This window comes from Eleginops maclovinus, chromosome 11 (genome assembly GCF_036324505.1).
Source record: "Eleginops maclovinus isolate JMC-PN-2008 ecotype Puerto Natales chromosome 11, JC_Emac_rtc_rv5, whole genome shotgun sequence".
In the NCBI taxonomy this organism is placed as follows: Eukaryota; Metazoa; Chordata; class Actinopteri; order Perciformes; family Eleginopidae; genus Eleginops; species Eleginops maclovinus.
Genome location: NC_086359.1, coordinates 11,757,557 through 11,780,224, shown reverse-complemented (window position 1 = coordinate 11,780,224; position 22,668 = coordinate 11,757,557). Strand labels below are relative to the sequence as shown.

At 40.8% G+C, this 22,668-nt stretch overlaps 1 protein-coding gene across 9 annotated transcripts in view; it reads right to left on the bottom strand.

The window, feature by feature from the left end:
* aff4 (AF4/FMR2 family, member 4) overlaps positions 1 to 22,132 on the bottom strand; it is a 28,390-nt gene extending 6,258 nt beyond the window's left edge. Inside the window, exons 1-15 of one of the 9 annotated variants that reach the window (XM_063894442.1) lie at positions 21,828 to 22,132; positions 10,361 to 10,490; positions 6,011 to 6,808; positions 5,598 to 5,636; positions 5,374 to 5,460; positions 5,130 to 5,157; positions 4,955 to 5,018; positions 4,665 to 4,757; positions 3,897 to 4,041; positions 2,950 to 3,703; positions 2,637 to 2,788; positions 1,995 to 2,080; positions 1,471 to 1,702; positions 1,036 to 1,133; positions 577 to 640 (exon numbers count right to left, since the gene is read on the bottom strand). In XM_063894442.1, coding sequence (XP_063750512.1) covers positions 577 to 640; positions 1,036 to 1,133; positions 1,471 to 1,702; positions 1,995 to 2,080; positions 2,637 to 2,788; positions 2,950 to 3,703; positions 3,897 to 4,041; positions 4,665 to 4,757; positions 4,955 to 5,018; positions 5,130 to 5,157; positions 5,374 to 5,460; positions 5,598 to 5,636; positions 6,011 to 6,808; positions 10,361 to 10,486 — 2,766 coding nt within the window. In that variant the 5' untranslated portion in view covers positions 10,487 to 10,490; positions 21,828 to 22,132. Of the gene's footprint in view, positions 1 to 576; positions 641 to 1,035; positions 1,134 to 1,470; positions 1,703 to 1,994; positions 2,081 to 2,636; positions 2,789 to 2,949; positions 3,704 to 3,896; positions 4,042 to 4,664; positions 4,758 to 4,954; positions 5,019 to 5,129; positions 5,158 to 5,373; positions 5,461 to 5,597; positions 5,637 to 6,010; positions 6,809 to 9,643; positions 9,729 to 10,360; positions 10,491 to 14,193; positions 14,454 to 21,827 lie in introns of those variants that run through there. The other 8 variants (XM_063894446.1, XM_063894441.1, XM_063894440.1 and 5 more) reach the window with 8 other exon arrangements.
* Positions 22,133 to 22,668: the final 536 nt, after the last annotated feature.

The following is a 22,668-nucleotide window of genomic DNA, read 5'->3' as shown; positions in this document are numbered from 1 at the left end:
CGCACCATAGTGTGGGTTAATGAACTGGGATCTAGGGTCACTATAGAGAAATGGGATAAGTCTCCATAACGGATATAATGATTTAATTCTCAGCATAGGGTGTGTGTTTGTTTGCATCATTGGGGATTTCACTTCAACTTTATGTACAAGTTAAGAGAGTAACACAAATAATTTGTCAAGGAGTAAGAGTGGAAACAACATGCAGCAGAGTGAGGCATGTGATAATCCTCAGGTAAGTAACTGACACCGGACAAGCAGTTAAAAATAGTCACCTGCTCATCTTTCGGTGACCCATCAACAAAAGTATTACGTATTATATTACGTTTTTTGTTTCTTTTGGGGATATTATGATCAAATAGCACAGAGACAAAAATGGCTCTGGAAACTCTGTGTGGTATATTGTGGACACTGTGGTAAACTATGTTTCTATGTGATGAATTCATCTCTATGCAAAACTTCAGCAGGATGTTTTCGGTCTAGAACTTGTTGAGCAACCAGCTCCTCTCCCTGCTTTGCATAAAGCTACAGCGGGGCATCTCCATTACATACTGTAGGTAAAGAGGCCATAGCTCTCACCAGTGCATCTGCATTGTGTTTAAGTTTCTTGGCTTCTTGTAGGTAGTGATCAGCCGAATGGACCCTGAAAAGAAATATTAAAAACAGGTCAAACAAATGTCATTACCTGGCTGGATAGAAAAGCTTGTTTGATGATTAGTTTACTACATTAATTTCCTCTTGGCACAGAACAGATAACAGAAAAACAACAAGATCCTCATTCATGTATTATTATCAAACCCCCAAAATAAGAGACAATACTAGTTGTTTCTTTTCCCCTGCATGAAAAAGACACATTCCAACAGAGAGCCTTTTAAAATGGAAATGCACGCCGTCCCTTCTGTATGCAGGCTCATCCATTCATGACCTCAACCCAACCTCCTACAGCTTTATGCATCAAAGGCAACTCTAGATCCCCACAGCAGCTCTCTCTGCACACCCTGCTGAGGGGTTATTCACAGTGGAAAGAGCTCTTCTTACCTGTCCTCAAAAACCAGCTTGGATCTCTGAGACTTGGAGCCGTCGGTGGAGAGCGGAGGCACAGCCAGCTGGTTATCGCAGCTCTTTGAGGATTTCTCCTGCAGAGACAGCAAGCGGGAGGGAGGGAATAAAGTTTCAGGTAGAAAAAAAATAGGGCTTGGTCTTTGAAGTGGACGGTAAAAATGGAGAAAGGGGTGAGATTGTGTGTCTCTGGAGCTAGAGATGTTTTGTGCTCTTAAGGATAATGGCTTTATATAGAAGATGTTCTCTAACCCCTTCTTCCCTCAACAACAATTGTTGTTTTCTTATATGTCCCCCCCCAGGGGAAATGTTGCACAGTTGGCAAAATGATGAAAGATTGCGCTTCCCAGTATCCGCAATGCTTGCCAGCGATTAACACGTACAGCACATGCCTGGTGATCATGTTACACTCACCTTGCCATCGCGTGTGCGGCCCTTGTCCTCTCCTTTTCTGTGTTTGGAGGTGGAGTTGCCCTTGGTGCTGTGGCTTCCCTCCTTTCCACTACCTGTCCCGCTGGACAAAGAGGTAGAGGACTGGCTGACTGTCCTCTTTCTACTCGGGTGCTCTGCCTTGGGCGTTCGCTGAAGACCCGACATGGAGGGAGAGGGGACTGGCTCCTCTTTCTTCTCCGAAGACCTCTTGGACCTGGAGGGATATGAATTGTCATTGTAGCACATAAATCTTGTTTTAATTACTTAAAAAACCCAGCTTTGCTGCAGTTCTAAACTCAACAGATTATATATTACCATTTTTAGACCAACACCTAGGTTGAGATGTCATAATAAAGGTTAAGAAGGCCGCGATGTTAGTAAAAATTGAGTTTCAGGGTTTATTTTGTGAAGTGTAAGAAAAAAGATGGCAAGCCTGTAAAGAAATCAAGTGCTACTGTGTCCCGGATGCGCAGAGGGTTTTCCTGTAAATGCATATCAGTACTCACTCTTTACTGCTGTTTTTATGATGAGACAGGGACTTCTCCTCCAGCTTGCATCTCTTGTTCTCTGGCTTGGTGCCTTCTTCATCATTCTAAAAGATACAAAGATGGAAAAAATTAGAACACAATTACTGGTGTATGCAAGTCTCTGTAGGGATGTGAGTCACAGAGTCTAAATCACTGGAATCCTTACAATGTACAGACCACATCCTAAGGGTTTCAGGCTGGCTGTTACCCCCTAACATATCACTCGGACTGTAAGTCTCTGTCTCCGTTTCTCAATGATAAAAAAAAAGCAGATCTGGATCCACCAAAATTGAATCAGTTGTTTCGGATGACGGCATTTTCTTTTCTTTAATGATAATCTGTTTAGAGGTTATTTTAAGAAACGCAGTATTCTATTAGAAGGACACTAAAATAGAGAAAACACTGCTTCTGTTTTAAACATATTAACAAAATATACGGATCAAAAATGTTCTGTGCATAATCGTACTGAAAATATACGTTTTATATTTCTGTTTTCTAAATAAAAAAGGTAGCATTAGCAATACATTCTTCCATTTTGTTTCTTTTCTTTGAAGCGAGACGTATATTTTAGCATGAAACAGCGGAGAAAACAGAAAGGACTTGATCCATCACGCCTCATACCTTGTGTTTCCTCTTGGCCTTGCTGGAGCTCTTCTCAGAGCTCTGTTTGCTGAAGTCTTTGCTGTCCCTGTCTAGAGAGTCGTCCCTCTCCACTTTTATCTCCACAGGCTCCTTGTAGGGCCGCCCTGGGATCCTCGATAGCAAGCTGAGATCTTTAGGAAAAGGGAAGGAAAGGGAAGGGTCAGCTTTATTGTGGTCCAAAGAAAAGAGAAGCTGCAGGGGTGTGCACTTCTACCTAGAAAAGTAAAAAAAGTAACAAATGCAGAGAGAGTTGAAAGGATATCATCACAAGACGATATGTTCTTTTACTGACCTATCTTCACTAGTAAGACCTGCTGCTGAGGCTGCCTGGCAGGGTAGCGCTCCTCAGGGTCACTGAGTGGTGACAGCAGCTCTTTTTCCTCCATTGGAGAAAACACACACACAGGGGTCCTGATACTCTCTGTGTACTTGGGCGTCTGAGACGAGGACGGGATGCTGTCGTTCCCCTCGGAGTCTGACGACGAAGAGTCCGTATCGACAAACTCACGAGACTTCTGGGACGTCTTTGTTGGCGCCTTGGCTTTGCGTTTATCTGCGGTCGTGGTGACGGCAGCAGCTGTGGGCCTTGGGGACGATTTTGGTTCCTTTTTGATGGTTGGTTTGCGAACGCCCTTGGTAGCAGCTATGCGGCGATTAGGAGGGATCTCGGGCGCCGGCTCACTCTCCACCCTCAGACCGCCCTTGGGTACCTCCACAACTGGGAGCTTCTCAGACTTTTTGGGCTGCTTTTTACCCATGCTCCTTCGTGCATTTGTGCCACCCTCACTCTGGGCGGGGGATTTTTGACGCCCACGGCCACCCTCTGCACCCTTCTGTGCCGCCCGTAGGTCCCTGCTAGGGGTGGGTGCTGCTGAGTCTTTTGAACCCCCTCCCTGGCTGCTGTAGCTGCGTGCTGAGTTGTTATCTCGGCCCTCTTTCTTGCACTTGGTTGGAACATTGTTGTCCACGGGAGAGGCCGGGGAGAACTGCTTGGCCTTCTTGAACCAGTTGTCCAGCTGCCACTTGTTGGCCATGGGTTGTTCAGGCTGAAGAGAAAACACAGATGGAAGACGTGTTTGAGTAAAGGAAATGATCGAGTATGAAACCTGAACTAAACCATTAAGAAAAGATGGTATTGTGGCCAGAAGGAAGAACAGCGAATGCGAACCATTACAACAACAAATCCAACGCAAGGAGCAGACATACAGCATCATTTTGTACAGAGTTACTGTCAGGTACCTCAGGAGAGGCGGGTCGCTGGGGCTCGGGGGCTTCGCTGTCCGTCGTGCTGCTCTCGCTCTCGCTGTCGGACCCCGAGCTGCTCTCTGAACCGCTGTGGCTGCTCGAGTCATCCCTTGACTGCTCAGCACCTTCACTGTTATTGCTGTCATTACAGAAAAACAAAGCGTGTGAAAGGTGTGCCGTAAACTTTAAGTCATGTAGTGCAGACTTAGGGCTGCATTGGGCTAAAAAAATTGTATATTTTGATCACCTCCTTCCTCTATGTGAACATTAGGTAAGTGTTTAATATGCTGATAATCTCTGGACATCAACACCTCTAAAGCTGAGGATTAAGAATAACAAATACAAACAACTACAACAGTTCCATTCTTTCCAACATAATTGGCACATATTGTACCTTTTTTTCCAAAATTGAGAATAAGCCTGACTAGGAATGAGTGTGAACTTTTAACAAAAAAAACACCTGTGGAGAAAACCCTGTAAAATGAAAACCAACAAAAAGAGCAATAATCCCAAACGTTAGCCTCCTTGATTTAAGGTTTGACATCCTCCTACATCAGCTGATTAATTATAACAATAACAATACAAAATCTACCCACCTTGTGCTCCATATCTTAAGTTAAAGAACATACTATCACAAACACCTTTGAGTATGATGTGAGCCGATACTAAACCAACATGGCCTCAAAACTCCTCCTATATCCCTGACACAATCAAAACAAAAACTCGGTATTCAAATTTAAGGAAATATACTTTGTGCTTTACCTTGCTGATGTGTTCCTTGAGGCGTTCTTGGCAGAATCCTGTTCAACATCACTGTCTTCACTGCTGCTGAGCTTCAGGTCATCTTCCAGCATCCTGAGAGACAGGCAGGAAACTTAGTGAAATCTCCATCGTATTACAGAATTGAAATTGCTGCAGTTTGAGGCCACCTGTGCATGTGAGGTTCTTGAATATTTCTTACTTTAACTTGTTTTAGTATCTTACTCTGTGTCGTTTAAATGAATGGTGGCAAAACTACGAAGAGCAAAGCGAGGAAAAGATGGAGCACTTACGTGGGCTGCTCATCGCAGGCTTTGGACTGGTGGCTGCTGGAGCTCTTGGAAGAACTACCTCGCTCTAAAAGCACAAACAAAGCTCATGAGTAAACATCCATGTTACATACGTGTAATAAATATGTTTTTGTATTAAATACACTGGCTTTGGATGATAAATGTGTGTAATACTCACTGTGTCCACTTGGAAAAGAGTGAGATTCCTAAGGGAAGGAAAAGAAAATAGGAATTATTTTCATGAAGCTATAAAATGCATTTGTAGACAATTACTTTAAGTAGATTTTTGTTCCTATGATTAGGATTTATTTAAATAAGGTCCGTTTGCACTATGCACTGGTAACAAACTAAAGCTTCAGCCTTATTTATCATGACAGTCATTGGAATCAAACCGTAAACCCTGGGACTGGTGCTATGCTGACCTTGGTGGGGAATGGAAACTTGGAAGGCTCTGTTTTGCAGGGGGTGTGGATGGCTGTCAGCGGAGGGGGCCACGACTGAGTCATTTCCTGAAAGAAAGGAAGAAAAAAAACACACGGGGAAAAAATGTGAGCATGAGTGGTAAGGTGTGAGTAATGCTCTTCTACGGACTCCTGAGTTATTTTCTCTGGATACTCATGATGAGCCGCCTGAATTATTAACGTACCTTCAGAATCTCATCGACACAGTTGGCGTCACCAGATCCCTGAAGAGAGAAACATCCCAATGAACACGTGTATCAACAACATGATGGTCATTGCAGTGGGTGAGAGGCAGCTTCCATTTGAAGTGACATGAGTCATTCCATAGGCATTTATGGGGCTACAGGTTCAAACATACCAACGCAGCAGTCTGAGAGCTAATATATATTCCAGTTATTACATCATTTCTATCATACAGTCTATATATTCTACTTGAAACTGCTGCTACTAGGGATTTTACCAAATCGCCTTCCTGTACCCATCAAAGCTTCTTTCGAGTTTCATTTACTATCACAGTGAACCCTGATTTATATCCTACACAAAGGATACACGCACAAACAGAACCCCCCGAACTGAAAAGCTTTTAGATGAGCCTTACCTCCACAGGTTGTGACGGGATCTTGAGTTTGGAAAGTGAGGCCTTGCTGTTGGACTTCATCTCTCCCATGGTGCTGCTGTGCGACTGTCCGCTGTAGTTTTCTGCCTGTGAGCTTTTGGTTTCTGCCGTTTCCTGGCCGTCCATAGGCCGCACATACGCTGTGGGCTTCTGCAGCATGGAGCCAGGCTTGGACATGAGAGACGGGGGAAAGGCCTGACTCGAGTGCTGTCCGGTGGGGAAGGAGGTGTGAACCCGTGAGGGAGAGTCCCAGTTGGCCTCTCGGTCTCGCGGGGACTTGGAGCGGTAGCGCTCTTTGCTGTGATGCTGCTCGGCGGACAGGGAGCCCCGCAAGCTGCTGTTGTTGCCGGAGGAGCTCAGAGAGCCCTTGGCCGGACTTGATGTGTGTGACTTTGAGTGCTCTGACCCTCCGCTGTGTTTACTCGACTTCTTTTCCCGCACCTCCCCTCCGTGTCTTTGGCTACTGCTGCTGCTGCCGCTACTGCCACTGCCCCTCTGGCTGCCGTGCCCACTCTGAAGTGCTGAGCGTTTATGGGACTGGGATGAAGATCCACCTGCTGCGGGGCCAACAGGAGTCCACTTGCTGCTGCTGCCACCGCTACCGACGGCGCGCTGGTCCCCCCCAAACAAAGGTGGGCCCGATTTCTCCTCAGAGGAAGACGAGCTGTTAGAAGGTTTACCGCCAAGCTTAGGAAGTGTGTCACCAATCGGCTCTTTCATCTCGTCGTAATTGCCCAGCATGCTCTGAATACGGCTTGACAGTTTATCTTCCTTGCTGGACTGAAGAGAGAAGCAGAGAAAGGGGGAGGGAGATGTGGGAAAGAGGACAGTGTGATGATGACGAAAGAAGAAAAAAAAAACAAGACAGCCATAGAGATGAAAATAAAAAGAGAGAAAAATCATTGAGAACCAATGAGCAGAGGAAAGGTAGACAGGAGAGGAGAGGGGCAGAGAAAACAGTCATTATGGGCACAAGTTCAACACTCAGGTTAATTGCTTTCCATCAAAAATGTATCACTCCAACAAAGACAAACTTAAAAATCACTAAACAAAAAAGAACATGGATGAAAGGTAGAGTTACATCTGACAGAAGGAAGAAACCAATTATATCCTGAAGCACGTGTCATCAGTTTTTCATTTAAAATAATTGACTTGAAAATAATCGATTGAACGTAGAGATCAGCCAATCACACCGCCAGCTTAATCAAACCAGGCTCAAATAAGAGTCCACACCCATCAGTGAACACAGATAAGAGACGACCTAGTGTCCCCACACAGAGGTTAATCAATCACTGTGAGGCCACAGGTTCCAGCCGGCCTAGTAGCAATCAGCCGTGACACATGAAGCCTCAGACCTCGGCTTTGTTTGACAGATTCACACAGAGGGTGAGGAAACACGAGCCGTTATCTGTAGCAGGAAATGTTAACTAGCTTGGTCATAACATGCACACCACTACCTCCTGCCAGCACGGCCTGCCTCACACGTAGCTGAGGAAGTGAAGCATCATCAATTTTCTTACGGTGGGGTTACAGTGAGAGTATTAATGACGTGCTGCATTAGGATAAAAATAAACCTCCAGTTGAACAGAAAAACCCTCTGCTTTTGTAAATAACGTATACAGCTCCGGAAAAAAGTCAAGAGACCACTCCAAATGTTTCTGAAATCTTGATCTCTACATGTATGGCAGCCATTCCAGTGTCTGTTCAGTCAAACACAGAGAAAAATTGTCAGTAGTTTATAGAATACAATAAAGTAAAATAAAAATGTATTTAACTCAAACACATAACTATAAATAATAAAACAAGAGAAAATGATCACGCTGAAGTGGTCTCTTCATTTCTTCCACGGCTGTATAATACAAGTACTTAAAAAAGGACAAAATGACGGCACGTATATGTTGGAGAAAAACAAAGTGAGGGAATTAAAAACAACTGAATCCTTACAGTTTATTCTACCTTCTCACCGTTTACAGAAAGTTGACTGCAACACTGTAGAAGACAAACAGTCGAGTGTGTTCCTGTAAACATCGCATTACTGATCGAAACGTGTTGTATTGTACAGCTCTTGCTTTTTTTAGAAACCTTCTCAGGACCCCGTTTAAGAACTCAGGAACTTTACTTCCATGTTGATCAAAGGGAACCTTGTTCAGCTTTTGGTTCCTGCCCTGCGAACAGTCCCCGGTCCTCGGACAGCACTACCCTGCTAGCCAGGAACCAACCTTTCCAACATCACTTCAAACCGTAAAACTACAAAAGAACCAAACACTAATTGCCATCTGTCTCCAAATTCTATCTGACGTCTTTGCAAGATGCCAACCCATGGAATAATCGTTTCATCTGTTACTCCTCAATCTGTGTAGATCTGCAGTAAAAAGGACAGCATTACTGGATCTTTTTTACCATGTCCTTTGCTTTTGGCCTTCTAGATCTTTGCGCTATTAACAAAACACACAATTTGGATAATCACAATATATATTTATACTGTGCATATGCTCTATCATAAAAAAAACACTAAGTTTGTCTTTTGACAGATTAAATTAAAAAAAAAGTGTATTCTGTGCAGCTGAGTAAGAAGTGGTGAATTCTGCACCGTTAAAATGTAACTGCTTTGCTGGTCTACATCTGGGAAGCCACAGCTGCAGCTGCATGCACACATGGCCTTTAACGCAGAACACAGTAAACTTCCACTTAGTGAAGCATGACAGAGATGGAGAAAAAAGTCTGAAGCTTACATAAGGCTCCGAGAAGAGATTCAAATTGTAGGAGAGCAAGACACTCAAACTGTAGGCTGTTTTGTACTACACAGGGTGAATAAAGAGAAACATTCAAGCACTTTCCAGATATCCAAACCTTTATCATCACATCCAAATTGTTACTATGAATGCAACTGCAAAGAAACAAAGTTTACTAAAATGTGTGTTCCCAAAGCAATACATGCAAATTCTACTTTGTTTATTTTACCAGCTGGAGATTAGACTATTAAATGCTTAGCTAGCTCTGATTTGCTGTGTCGGGTGTGGGATGTGACAAATCATTTAAATGATTAAAGATTATTGTGTTACTTCAGTGACAGTGTACACAAAAAACAAGCCTTTTTTAAAAGGAGTATATTCAGATTCAGGGTGAACCCTAACCTTTAGAAACTGTTGAAATGAAGCCTTTTCCAAGCGTTCAAAACAAATCACACATGAAACCGGGCTATAGTTTCTGAAGACCAAAAAGCCAACATGCACAATAAAGCTTATTTGCTCCAGCTGCCTTTTTCCCATGTGCAAATGTCAAGGACTTTTTCCTTCTTCAAAGTCAGCTTTTTACCTTTCACTTTGTTTTGGTCCAAAACACACAGCCAGCACTCATCGCTCACCTCTGCTCCCCTTTCTATTCCCAACCTGTCAGGACACATTCCTCTCTGCCGCTTTGATGGCTCACTGTAGCAAGGAGAGGAGCCACTTACCTCTGCGAGAATCTGGTTAGTGGCAAAGATTAGAGCAGTTTAGAAAAGTCAAATCCTCTTTACAATTATAGTGGCTGGGTGGGAGCTGGCTGGCCTACATCTATTTGTTTCTGTGAGCAAAGAAGGAAGACACGGGAGGATTGGATTGATCTCATGTTTACCTTCTTCAGCTGCACAACCAAACAGCTAACCCAAGACAGGTGTTTTAACTTCTTTAGTATCCTCAGCCGAGTTGGTCCATACTCCAACACCCTGCAGATAACATTGTCTAATGTAACTGTTGGGAGAATCATCCGATATGTTTTTTAATACCTATGAGTAACTCCACTACATCGTGCGTTGCACACAGATGAGCCAATTACAGCTCAAAATATGTGCCAGTTCATCTGGATTAAAAAAAAGGACTGTCATCGTCAGTAGAGTTTGTTCCAACATGACCCGCATGGATATGAATCATTTTGAGTTAACCCTGTTAAGCCTTCATCTAACAAACCATAAACAAAACAACTAAATCTGCAGGATCCTGAATATCTTTGTAGAAAAAGAAAAGGCAATTCTTGACAACAACGTGAACTGACTTCAACTAATTGAATTAAAACAAAAAGTTTGATTTTTTCCAGAAACTAGCAATGCAGGAATGAGGCCAAACATGTTACATAATGTGTGCACACACTCGCATGTGTACAAAGACACGAAAAAGGAAAGAATTTCCACCTTTGCCACAGAAACCTGCAGCTAAACAAATCTTTAACACAAATAACGCAGGTATGATGACAAAAGTGTACCATGCTCAGTTCTCTCTTCCTGTCATGGTAACTTCTAAATCAATTGACTAATCAACTACATGTCAACACTGAATGACAGGTAAATAAACTTACCACTTTGTAGGGTTCGGGAAAGAGAGGTGAATTTGCTGGAAAGGCCTCTCCTCCTCCCTGCTGGATTTCTTGATTTCTCCTTTCTCTTTCTTTCATTCGGAGCACATTCCGGTCCTCACGGTTCATGTTGCTAATAACGCAAACAGAACAACAAAAAGTCAAGATAAAAAACACGCCGGGGAGAGACTGTAAACACACTTCTTATCCCGTGACTTTACAAACTACGCATTATCCTGAAAGTAAGATGTTCATGAAAGAAAAAACGTCACCAAAAATGACTTAAATGATGAGGCAACAACTGAACAACACGAGGCCTTCGGTTTCATTTCATGCTGAGATTTCTTGGTTGAGAAAAGAATATTAACTACATGAAGTTTCCAACTGTTCACCAAAAATCATACGGTCAGGCTGCCATAACCTACCCTCTAATATGAGTTTTTAGTAACAATAAGCACCATCATTATTGAAACCCACACACCACGGACAGAGAACGGATCACAGAGATGACCTATAGAGAAAGTCCTCTCTAATAGGTTTAAGCCGGTCTAGACAATGCTCAGTAAACTACAAATAATCTGCTGGTAAAGATGGTTCATGTACATTTTAAATCCACCTGAAACTACTAATGGTGAGTTTACACATCGTCATTCAATGAGAATAGAGCTGCAAAAGATTAAATGTTAACCGATCCAACTTGTTCAATTTAAGTGGTGAAAGGCATCTTATAGACCGAACAACTAATTGGGTAAATAATCAAAACGGAAAATGTGTTACGGGTGTCACAGCCTAATTTAGAAGTTTATTTCTTACAATTTGTACAGTTAAGGTTGCAAGTGTATGTTTAAGAAGACTGAAAAATAAATATCTTGAAGGTGGAATAGCATAAAAATCCATAACCGAGTTCAACTTTGAGGGCAGAGACTTTACAAGTGAATGTATGTATGTAACTCGAAATGTTCTGCTGGATGGTAAAAAAGAAGACTTCTGTTACAGAAAGCAACTGTACAGCTTTAAAACAAGAAAAGCTAATTAGCCAGGCGTGTCATGAGTCATTAACTACAGAACGTCAGGCTCTTCCTATGACAACTATGACTTTAGTGCTGAGTGTGTGCTAGTATGATTACACCACAACTACCCAGCCGCCTCCTAGATTACAACCCCAACACACAGGGTGGTTGTTCCACTCGCTAGTATGAATGAAAAGCCAAACTGATTTCAGAAAAGGAGTAAAAAAAACGACTCAGTACTTAAGCGACACCTGATGAGGTAGATTAACTATTCCAAATGTTGAGACTTTCAGTGTGGTGGAAAGACTTACAAATGAGATCCGATTGGGAATATAAAACTATGATATTGTGTGACTAAGTCTTGCAATCTCTTGAGAAAACCTCTTAGTAGTAGTTCCTTTTTTTTTTTTTAACAACTTCACATTGGTTATCTGTAAGGTTATCAGCAAGTCTAAATAGTCATTTCACAACCAACCACTTAACAAAGACTCGGCCTGTTTTACATCATCAACACCTAACTCTGAGTCATCGCTCATAACAGGCTACGTGATTTACGCACTGAAGCCAGGAGACATTAAACCAAGGCTCAGCGAACATCCAAGGCCACTGTGAACTTTTTGAGACACTCCATTAACACCACTTCTTTCAGGAGAGGTGTAAAGAAACAAAAAAAAGAGAACTTTGTTTAGGCTATCCATCATCCAAACATCCATCAACTCTCACTGCTATCATCTCTGGATTTTTTTTTACTTACAGCACAGCTAATACAGTTTGGACTGTACATTTCCTAAAACCAAACAACAGTCAGAATAACACACTTGTTAAGATGTAATGCACAACGGACCTCTTCTTACAGACAAAAACAGTCTACTACAGTTTACCATTTACTCAAACCACATCCAAGATCCAGCTTGAAGTTGACAAGTATCATTTACAGAACTTTCAAGCTTTTAATGTTGTCTTTGGTTAAAGAAAAGGCCAATGTCAAGGCCCAAAAATGACATCTTCATCCACAGCTTCCTGGTCTAGACAAATAAATCTAACAAAATAGTTATACCATAGGTACATTTAGCATGCACATATACAACACATATTTATGAGCCCACCAACGTCAGTTTTGGCGAGGGGCTGAATGTGTGAATGGGCCGCTGTTAGCACAGCGTTAAATGGTCAAAAGCCTGAGGCACAGGATCCTTCGTAAACACTGCTCATGTCCATTCTGCCTGACTAATTGAGCCAATCTGTTGGTTTTTATGAGTTGAACAGTGGGTTACACCCTGCAATACTGTAGCAAAGCACTTAACATCTTCACGCAGGAGGCTCAATTGTCTGCTACTGGCTTCTACAATACTGGAAGATAAATGTTTGCATTCAGGCACATTCCAGCCAGCAGTCTCTTAAGTTTTGCATAATCAGAAAAACTGATATTTTTAAGGCATTTATCAAGGAAAAATTAAAACACACCTCCTCTTTCTCCTATGTTGAGTTTGGAAAGACCACTGTAGTCCTCTTATGGAGAAATAATAGTAGTCTTTTGAATTAACAATGCCAAGTATACAAATGGGACAAAGAATGTGAAACACATGGTGTAACTGGTTTTAAATTGGCTTTACACCAACAACTAAATGGAGAAGCAAACCAAAATATAGTCAAACGATGCCTCTAAGTATTATCAGACATTATAAATCAATTAAGGACAAAAAGCCAAAAACTATCATAGTTCTTGTAAGAGACTTTGAGGTTATTTAATTATGAATAGTCCTAAAGAGAGCAAACTTCTCTCTATAATGGCATGCGTTGATTAAGTGAATAACAATCGAGAAACCCAATATATGTATTCTTTAAAAATGTTGAACCAGCTGCACTTCTGTCTGCATGGTGGGGTTCCCACATGTCAACACACACGTGTGCTGTTTATAGTTAGTGGATGGAAGCTACTCTGTCCTTAAGAGTTGCTTAGCGACACAGGAACAACATGGATAGAGAAAAGGTAAAAACTGCAATAAAAGTCTAATGTTTAACGTTACAGAGCAACTACTACAGCTTGCTGGAGGGGTTTCCCCCATGGTATTCACACACCATATGGTTAGGAATGCCTGGTTAAAGATGGCCTTATTGAACATATTACTTTTGGGAAATGGACTCAAATGTTGGGGTGTTCAAGATATGACTCAATGTAGCAAATGTAGCTGCCATTTAACCTGTGGCCTTCTGGAAAAACAAGCACTAGAGGCCGATCCTAATATTATTCATCAGCTCAGTTTGGTAAACAAGACAAGCAATCTAATTGAAATGTTAATTATTTCCAGAGCAAACATTAAGAGGAACAGATCATAAGTGAACATTGATTTGAATCTTTGGCTGATCGTGCATCAGGTGTTGATCAGCTCCCAGCATAGTAAGGAAGGCAAGGTTTTTAGTTTGAAAGAACCTAAAAACCTTGCTAAAACGAGTAACTCTTCACACAGCAGGAGTCAAAAAGACATTTACTATTATTACATTTTGGTTTGCCAGCTACATTTATTGTAATCATTCAACAGTGGGCCAGACTGAAAAGGTCGAAGTCTGCAGTTCACTCGGTACCTCAATCTGCTCATTGGTCTCCTTTTAACTCACAACATTGCATCCAGGACACGTCTTCAACACGATAAAAAAGAAAGCTGAGCACCATGAATACAGGACAGGGATTCTGTGAGACAGGCATTCAAGGAAGGCCAGCCAAAACACAATTTGTAGGACTAGTACAACATAGTGAAAACAAAGCTTTATTAATTCCAGATGCCATAAAGAATAAGTCAAGCAGCCGAGTAGCTGTGCATTTCTTACCCTGACTGAGAGGCCATGGCCCCGACCACTGAAACATTGGAAGGAGGAGGGAGGAGGATTCAAAGGATCTCCCAGGGTTTCAGAAGTATTCTCGTTATGACTCTGTCAGCCTAAATTTCTACCCCAACTTCCTCCGGTGAAGACACCCTGACCCTCTTTCGTTTCTGAATCTAGCTGTGGACGTCCAGCTGGAAGAGTATAACTACAGTTTTTTCACTCGAACTCGAAGGTACAGTTCATTTCCTTGGAGTGGTGACAAATCTGACTTAGGGAGGGGAGGCGACTGCTCGTTCTCGGTAGATACCACATCAGCTAACAGCGGGGGTGGTCACATGCTAGGTGAAGTGTAAGGGGAGCTGCTGCTTTTGTTTGTTTGTTTGTGTTGTGGTTTAGAGATGTAAATGAGTTTGAATAACAAGATAGGGTGTGGGTGAGTGTGTAAATGTTAATGGTGATAAAAAATATATTTATATTTATTAAGAGTGTGAGACAGTCCTGGGGGTGCCTCTGGTTTTTAATGCTAACTGTGGGCCAATATTAATCTTCTATGGCAGTAAAACCAAAAAGGATGGAGTGGAAAGATATTTGTATTTAAGTAAATTAGGCATTATAACTTATTTAAAGAGGAAGTTATGGAGGAACAATGCACAACAGGCCAACAAGGATTTACAAATACTCCAGAAACACTGTAATACATATCTACGAGAAAAACAACCTGACTAATAATACCTTGAACATTAAATTAAAGAAGAGAAAGAACAGGAATAAAGTCTAATGGCAGTTTATTATACCTTGAAAAGAAGAATCAAGAGCAGTAAAACAAAAATGTGACAAAATAAGAGGTTTAAAAAAGAGGATTAACATTAAAGAATGAAATGAGCTGGGTTTTAATACAGCCATATAGCTGGATTCATTTGAGAGCAATGTAAGGAGAACATCTACAGGGAGTAAGACAGTATAAAGTGAGCAGTGAGAGGGGAACAAAATCTCACCTCTCTCCGAGAATGGAACGATCCACCTTGTCCCATAAAAGGAGATGTTATTTTACACCACAGGGCCTCTCCTCCTGTGATGTCACTGCTCTCAGTAAGACACAGCCAATCAGGGCTCATCTTTCCATCAACAACCCCACCACCCCTCCCTCCCCCACTATGCTCAGAGCACAGGGCAGAGCACCATGCAGCCTGTTAAAGAGACAGCGCTCAGTTTCCAGCATGCAGGTTGTAACAAACTGGAAATGTTTTCATCAGCTCTTCATCATGACCACAGATGTTCTAGCATCACATATCACAACAGTTGTATACATCGGGTACAAAGATTTGAAACAACATGCCATTACACCCGTTTCCAATTATTATAGCTTGTATTTATATATTTTTTACTAAGCATCGGTTTATTTTCAAACTTCCACTTTGGGAAACACGGGTCACAGAGCTTTTAATCTATGATGTGCCATCTTATTATGTGGTGTCACTTAAGGCGTAACGCAAAGTGACCGAGGAAAAAAACAATGCTCAAAAGTGCTGACTTTTCTGTATTGCCTGGCCAGCAGTTCCAAGGGAGGTGCTTTTCACTTCTTCCACTTGGTTCATCTACTCTGAATAACAAAAAAAGGGCATCTAAAACACAATGGCACAGTTGACTGAGCAACTGAAACTTTGTGATCAACGTTCTGTTGGCATTGTTAGTTCTTTTTTCAAACCTTACTCATTGCAGCATTTAAAAAACACGACATCCACATTTGGGGATCCCACTTTGACCAATTTAACATTTGGAAATGTATAGCTGGTCAGTCGCCAAAGCAGCAATGACAATTTTACCAAACAATAAGGAGGGCTCAATGTGTTTATGATCAGTTTTGGGAATTTCTACGATATATTAACCAAAAACATTTTAATGATCAGTTTCTCTCTACTTGCAAGGAGTTATTTCCAGCACATCAATATAAATGCAATTGATTTGTTTTATAAATAGAAGAAGGCTACTATCCAAGGTTGATTTAATCAATAACAAATCTCATTAGGTATAAAATGCAAGTCAGCACCTACAAACATATGATACTATTGAAGGAATACTTTAGAAAAAATGTGGAGGCTATGATGATCTCCCAATTTGGCTCTGGTGCACACTGATTCCCTCTAATGTGGATCTGGGTTGTTCAAAAATAAATATGGCATCATATTAGTAACTGATATTATCAGTAATGCTTATACATCAAAACCTGACATGAAAGGTTTCCAGCATTGAGGAAACTCCTGTGTGCAGAGAGTATTTTACATGGGAACAACACACCGTTAGTAGCGGGTACCGATGGGCAGGCAGTGCCACCTCCCCTGATGCTTTTGAAGCAAGGCTGCTGACAGCAGGCATTCCACACAGAGCGCCCATTCAAATGCTGCAAACCTGCCTCATATTAGCAGCTGTTAGGGGAAGAGTGTTGTCAGAACCACATGCCACTGGTAGGCTCGGAATTAATCTAAATTCCATGGCTAAAATAATAGCAATTTAGGATATTATCCCAATAATAATTTTAAAAATGCTTAAAGCTATGACTAGTGTTATTTAGATCATAGGGTACTCTACATAAATAAATTAAATGATGAATAGAAATGTAACACATAGAAATTGTGTAAAGCTCTTCTTTCTTACATTTGAAATCAGGCTGTATTTTATCACTTCTCAAGCAGGATTTAGACAGGCATTTTCCAAGGCACCCATGTGAGAAGGTTGTCAACTATCCCTAAATTCACTCGGTCAACTTAGTGTAAGAGATTCTTTGATCGCGATCCACATCAAAATACACTTTATCGTCCCATACTTGGCTGCTAGGACAAGGTCTCTATCATAAATGTCAAGAAAAAAACAATCCTTAAAAAACCCAAATACATTCCTTGGGAAACACAAATGCTAAGATATAGTAGATTTGAAGAGCAAGGACATAATCATCCACTAATAGGTGGAGTACATAAGCCTCATTTTCTGTCTTCTCTTTATGTCAAGGTATTTCGTTGATAAGGTTTCAGGAAGACGGCAAAATTAAGAAAACGTCAGAGTATTTGGAATGCTTTCTTCAGGAAAGACCCTTTACCATTTCTATACGGCTTCCAAGTGACTTTAGCATATCAAAAAACACGAGTAAGTCTTGATTGGCATGTTCTCTAAACAACTGCTCTCATCCTTTCATCGAGGCAGGGTCAGGTTTGAAGCATTTAAACTGAGTCAGTGCCTGGAAAGCCTCCACTCAGCAGGCGTGCATTATCTGAAGCAAGGGGGGGCGGTAGCACTTACAATAAGAGCCAAGTGCTGTGAGGGTTCTTTATTTTAAAACTAATATCGGATTAATTTAGGAGCGTTTTTATCTCCTCATCGATCATCTGTTTACTGAGAGGTAAAGAGTACCTCTAAGAGAAACACAACTCACTTGGCTGTTAAAGTAAAAATGTGTGTTTGTCTCCAAGACAGAAGCCTTTACTTTATTTTGCGTCACCCTCTTCTGTGAACTATGTAAAGTTTGTTTTAATAAAACAAAAAAACTTTCCTTTAGCCAGTCAGTATGGTGTCATGCTAGGGTGTATGGTCCTACACAGTTCAAGCTTATAATGTTCAACTACAAGTGCAGATTTATAATCCGGGATAGTTCCTCTAAAAGTCGGAATGCTTTAACCAATGGGAAAATTCCAGGGGTTCAAATTTTAATTTTGCAGAACTGAGTTAAACCAGATTTACAAGCTAATGTATGGAACAGAACATACTGAAATCCTGACAATAGATAAACTGCTAGGGATGTTAAACACAATTGTCTCAAAAGTTGAATTCTTATAAGAAAGCTTAACACTAAATGAATAAATCTACATCATGACTGTTAAAACTGAAGGAATCATATAACAAACAATCTTTTCCCTCCGAGAGCAGTCTGTGCTCAAATTTGACACTGTGATATCTGCCTGCCTACAAATAGAAACATAACCTATAGCTTACTACTCTGAACCTCTAAATAGAGCTTTGAACTGAGCAGAGCGTGCCTTTTGATACACGCTAGGGCCAAATGTGAATGCAGTGACCCCATGATGAAAAATCAAATTACATAATTCATATATTGGAGGGGGGGGGGGGGGGGGGGGGTTTGCCTTGCAGTTTTCCTGTGTGTGTTCTGCATGAGAAGCTTTAGTTGGAGCCATATGCGTTCTGAATCGCTTACTAAAAAAAGTTTCTGTGAAGTAATACAACAATAAAAACTCCTAATTCTCCTTTGACTCCTCTGGATCCATCCGACTAACAGGGATTTGTACTGTTTATGTTTCCGATCCACTTGTTATTGCCTGCAAAAGCACTTCCCTGCTGAGAACTGCCCTTTATCAGAAGTATTACAATAAACCTGTCCAACTGATGTTCTAATTTCAAGATGAGCAATATTATAGCGCAGTATCTCACAGCACGGCCGTGTGCCAGATCTGAGAAATGAAATGGCCTTAATGAGCTTCACCTCAACCGGACTACATAGCCTCATGAGAGCTTAACTCGCATCCTAAAGAACAAAAGCTGAAGAACAGATGCATGAGGTCAGGACACAGTGAGTAGCATATTTTTCTGCTGTGTGAGCAACAGCACTGAGGGATAAAAAAAGAGCTGCTGATGTCTGATTAGATTTGGGCTAATTAATCTGGCAGACCCTGGTACAGCCTTCAAACAACTTACTTTCTAAAAGCCTCTCTTTGTAAAGGTAATAAGATCTGATTAAAAAACACATAGCTGAAGACACAATTAGCTGCTTAAACCAGAATACTTTATTTAAATACCAGGGGAAATTGGGCTTTGTGACAGTAGCACCAGATGATTGCTATGACTACTAAATTCATTTTAATAATCTTAGGGGGATCAAGGTGATGAAGACAGGATTACGAAGCATTGCAAAGCATGCGTTTTATTCAGACAACCACTACTACTTTTAGAAAAGGGCAGCCTAACAATCTTGTTGTTGTGAAACTGTCTGGAGCTAGGCATTGCTCATGACACTTTCCAAAAATCCAGCCTGGAAAACCACACTGTACCAAGACTGCAATGTACAATAGATGTGTCAAAGATAAAGAAAACACGCACCCACTCCTCTGACTGCAACGGACAAACAAGTCGCCATAAAATCTCAACAGCACATGTGCATGTGCCCTTCACATAACAACAGAGGAAACGGTTATACTGAAGCCACAGAACAAAACCTAAACAGGAAGTGAAGAGGATTTCACAGTGAGATGCGTCACAGAGAGGACCAGTTGACAGCAAGAAATACGTTATCTGCTACAACACCGGTACCACCTTCACAAAGACGTTTGTCATGAACAGCATTTCAATTAGGTTGCTTACTTGGTTGCTTAAACAAAGTAGTTTCTTAATATTCCCATAAACTCTAAGTACTGACATTGGGAGTCACCCAAATATAGGCCGACAAATAGGGCCGCACCTCGACATATTTGTCATTACAGTTCAATCTGCAGATCATTTTTCTGGTCATTTAAGTTTCTTAAAGTGCAAGGCGTGTCATTAAAAGACTTCTTTTGCCAGTCCAGAATCTGAAAATATTCAATATGATAGGAGGAAAAACATAGATAATATCCATATTTAAGACGCTCAGACAGCATTTCCTGTTCAAATTCAACTTTAAAAGTTGAATCAATCATGGAAATAGTTACGACTAAACTGATCCTTTCAGCTCCGTTGACTAATGTTTCCTTTTTTTGGCTTAATGTTCCTGAGGTAACCCTAAACTAAAACACCCAGTGAAATTGCATTCACGTGCTTCCTCTTCATCTACAGCTTACTCAGTTTAGAATGTTGCTCTCTCTTACTATTCAAAACTAAAGGTAAATATTATTATACTGTTGGCTTTGAATTTTGGTGATATCTTCCATCCTGATTTATTGCTGTAACAGTTCTCACTAGATCAGTTTAAGTTTCCACTTAGGTGCTTGGCATATTGCTAACATGTCACAAGCTTCATGTAAGTTTAGCAAAGACATTTCGCTTCAAGATGGTCTTTTTACTGCTAAACATGCGAGTAGATTAAATAGGTAGGAAAGATCAAGCAGTTGGACTGCCATCTGTGTCACAAAATGTTTAAGAAAAAATATCAAATTAGAGTCCAACCACAGCTCAGCTAAACAGGTGCTTTAATAATGCCAATTTGAAAAGCTAACATGTTTTAAAGCCATTATACTACTCAAACTGAGGTGTTCCAATTAGCATATAAAAAACCGTTTTACTTACAACTGTATTTTACATTTGACTGCCTTAATCTTGTTGTACGTAGCAAAAAGAGAAATGTATTCCCTTTTGCTTCATTTAAAGTAATGACTACATTAAAGACACTGTAAGACGAACCCTTAAACATACTGTCAACTTCATAAACAACAGCACCCACAACACAGAAAAACCTAAACCCCCATGTACCAGCTGACTACAGATGCTGTGCTGCTAGCCCACAGCTACCTGCCATAAAGGAGTTCATGACCTGAGTCCCCCCCAACACACACACACACACTCCATGATGTGTGAACCTAGATGAACAAGTTGATCGCTATGTCATTTTGTCCATGAGAGTCAACAGAGCCCTTCTTGATACACACACATTGACAGTGGTATTCCTAATTGTGACTTAACTGTGGACTTATGATGCATTTTCTGGCCCTTCCCCCAACTGTGGCACGTAAAATGGCTTCCTGGAAAAGCATATCAGCTGTCCTTTTGCGAGACCAAAGCTCGACACATAAGCTATTCTGTTGCCTTCCTATTTAAAATATATCATTGTTAGTCATGAGGATTCTGACTGAAGACAGTTAGGAGTGGCACTAAGAGAAATCTGCTATAATAAATTCATTATACGATGTACGGAGGCTACAGGACAACAACCCAAAAGTTTTAGCTCGTCACTATGAAGAAAGATGAATGTTGTGGGCCTAGTTTGTTAATTGTGCTGTTATTGGCAGAGAAACTGCACGCAAGTAAAATATGTTTTGGTCGTTTATGAATTGTCCAGCTTTTGGAATAACCTATAGTTAGATTTAAGAAGTGGATAACAGTTATTTGCATGATAAACAAACTGCGAGTCTGAGCAGCTGTTTGTTCTGTTCACTCGAAAAATATCAAATAATAACCTCCGTGTCAATAACACAAAATAACTATTTTTTATAAAACCTATATGTGTAGGGTATGTCAAACTTGAGAACAGAGAAAAACACAAACATTAGACGTCATGACCTGTTAGCCATAGACATGAACAAAAACATGATCACTACCACTGCGGTTTGAGTCCTACATTTTGAGGACGGGAAGCAACCACAAGAATAAAAAGTAACATTAGGAATGTTTATCATTTCCACAATCAATGTTTGGCGTAATCACAACTCACAACTAGATACAACGTCTGACCGTTTAACAAGAAGCTAACACGCTACCTAGAGGAATACCTGCATCTTTGCCTTAGCATAGTGTTAGCGTATTGGGGCTAGGCTAGCGGCTAGCTAGCTATGAAACCATTGAAATTTTCTGCGGAAATTCAAATTAACATTCTTTAAAAACGTCAGAAAACCACCGAGTACAGTTAATCACCAAATGACGTATTCTTTGATATTCGCCATCCTTACCTCTTGTCTTCCTTTTAGGCCCAAACCATTCTAGCTATTGGAAAGCTCTTTTCTCTTTGTCTTTTCCACTTCCAGTTACACGCAAAATGGACTCAGCAAAATGCTATAACAGCTAAAATACAAAAACCGAATGGATGGTATCCATCTTTTCCTTAAAACGTAATTGCGCGTCGAGTGGAAAACAAAATAAATTCATTTTGTCTGTCGTTCATTTTATTATTACTGAACAGAAGTGGCTGATAGGTAAGGCTGCTAGCTAAGTTAAGTAGCCAGCAGGTACCACAGACAGGACTGGATGCATGGATGGCAGCAAGCGGTGCTGCCTTCACTTGCTGTCAGACATATCTTAAACCAACCACCTTTGTAAAAATGATCAGAGTGTAACATTTTTCAATTTAAATAAATTATTATTTTGACAGCAGAAGTATTATCAGTTTACTGATGTCAAAACTCACACATAAGGAAATTGGTTTAACTGTCGTAAACTATTTTAATCTATACTGTGACAGCGCGACGACTAATGATCTTGCTAAATCCCATATGCATGAATGCAACATTTGTGTGACGCAAGGTTGCACAGACTTGACGGTCAGGACGGAAATCATTTTCGGCTTGACTGAAAAATAATACTCTGGGTAAAACTATTCTAAACTATTAGTGAACATGATTGTAAAAGTGTGATACAAATTTAGGACATGATTCATTAACATCACATTCATGGTAAACCTATTGATAATAGGTGGTAATGTTACAAGAAAATGTAGCCCCAATATTGTTGGATTGATTGTCAAATTGTATAATGAAATCGTTAAAAGAATGTTACATTGTAATTTATAATTTG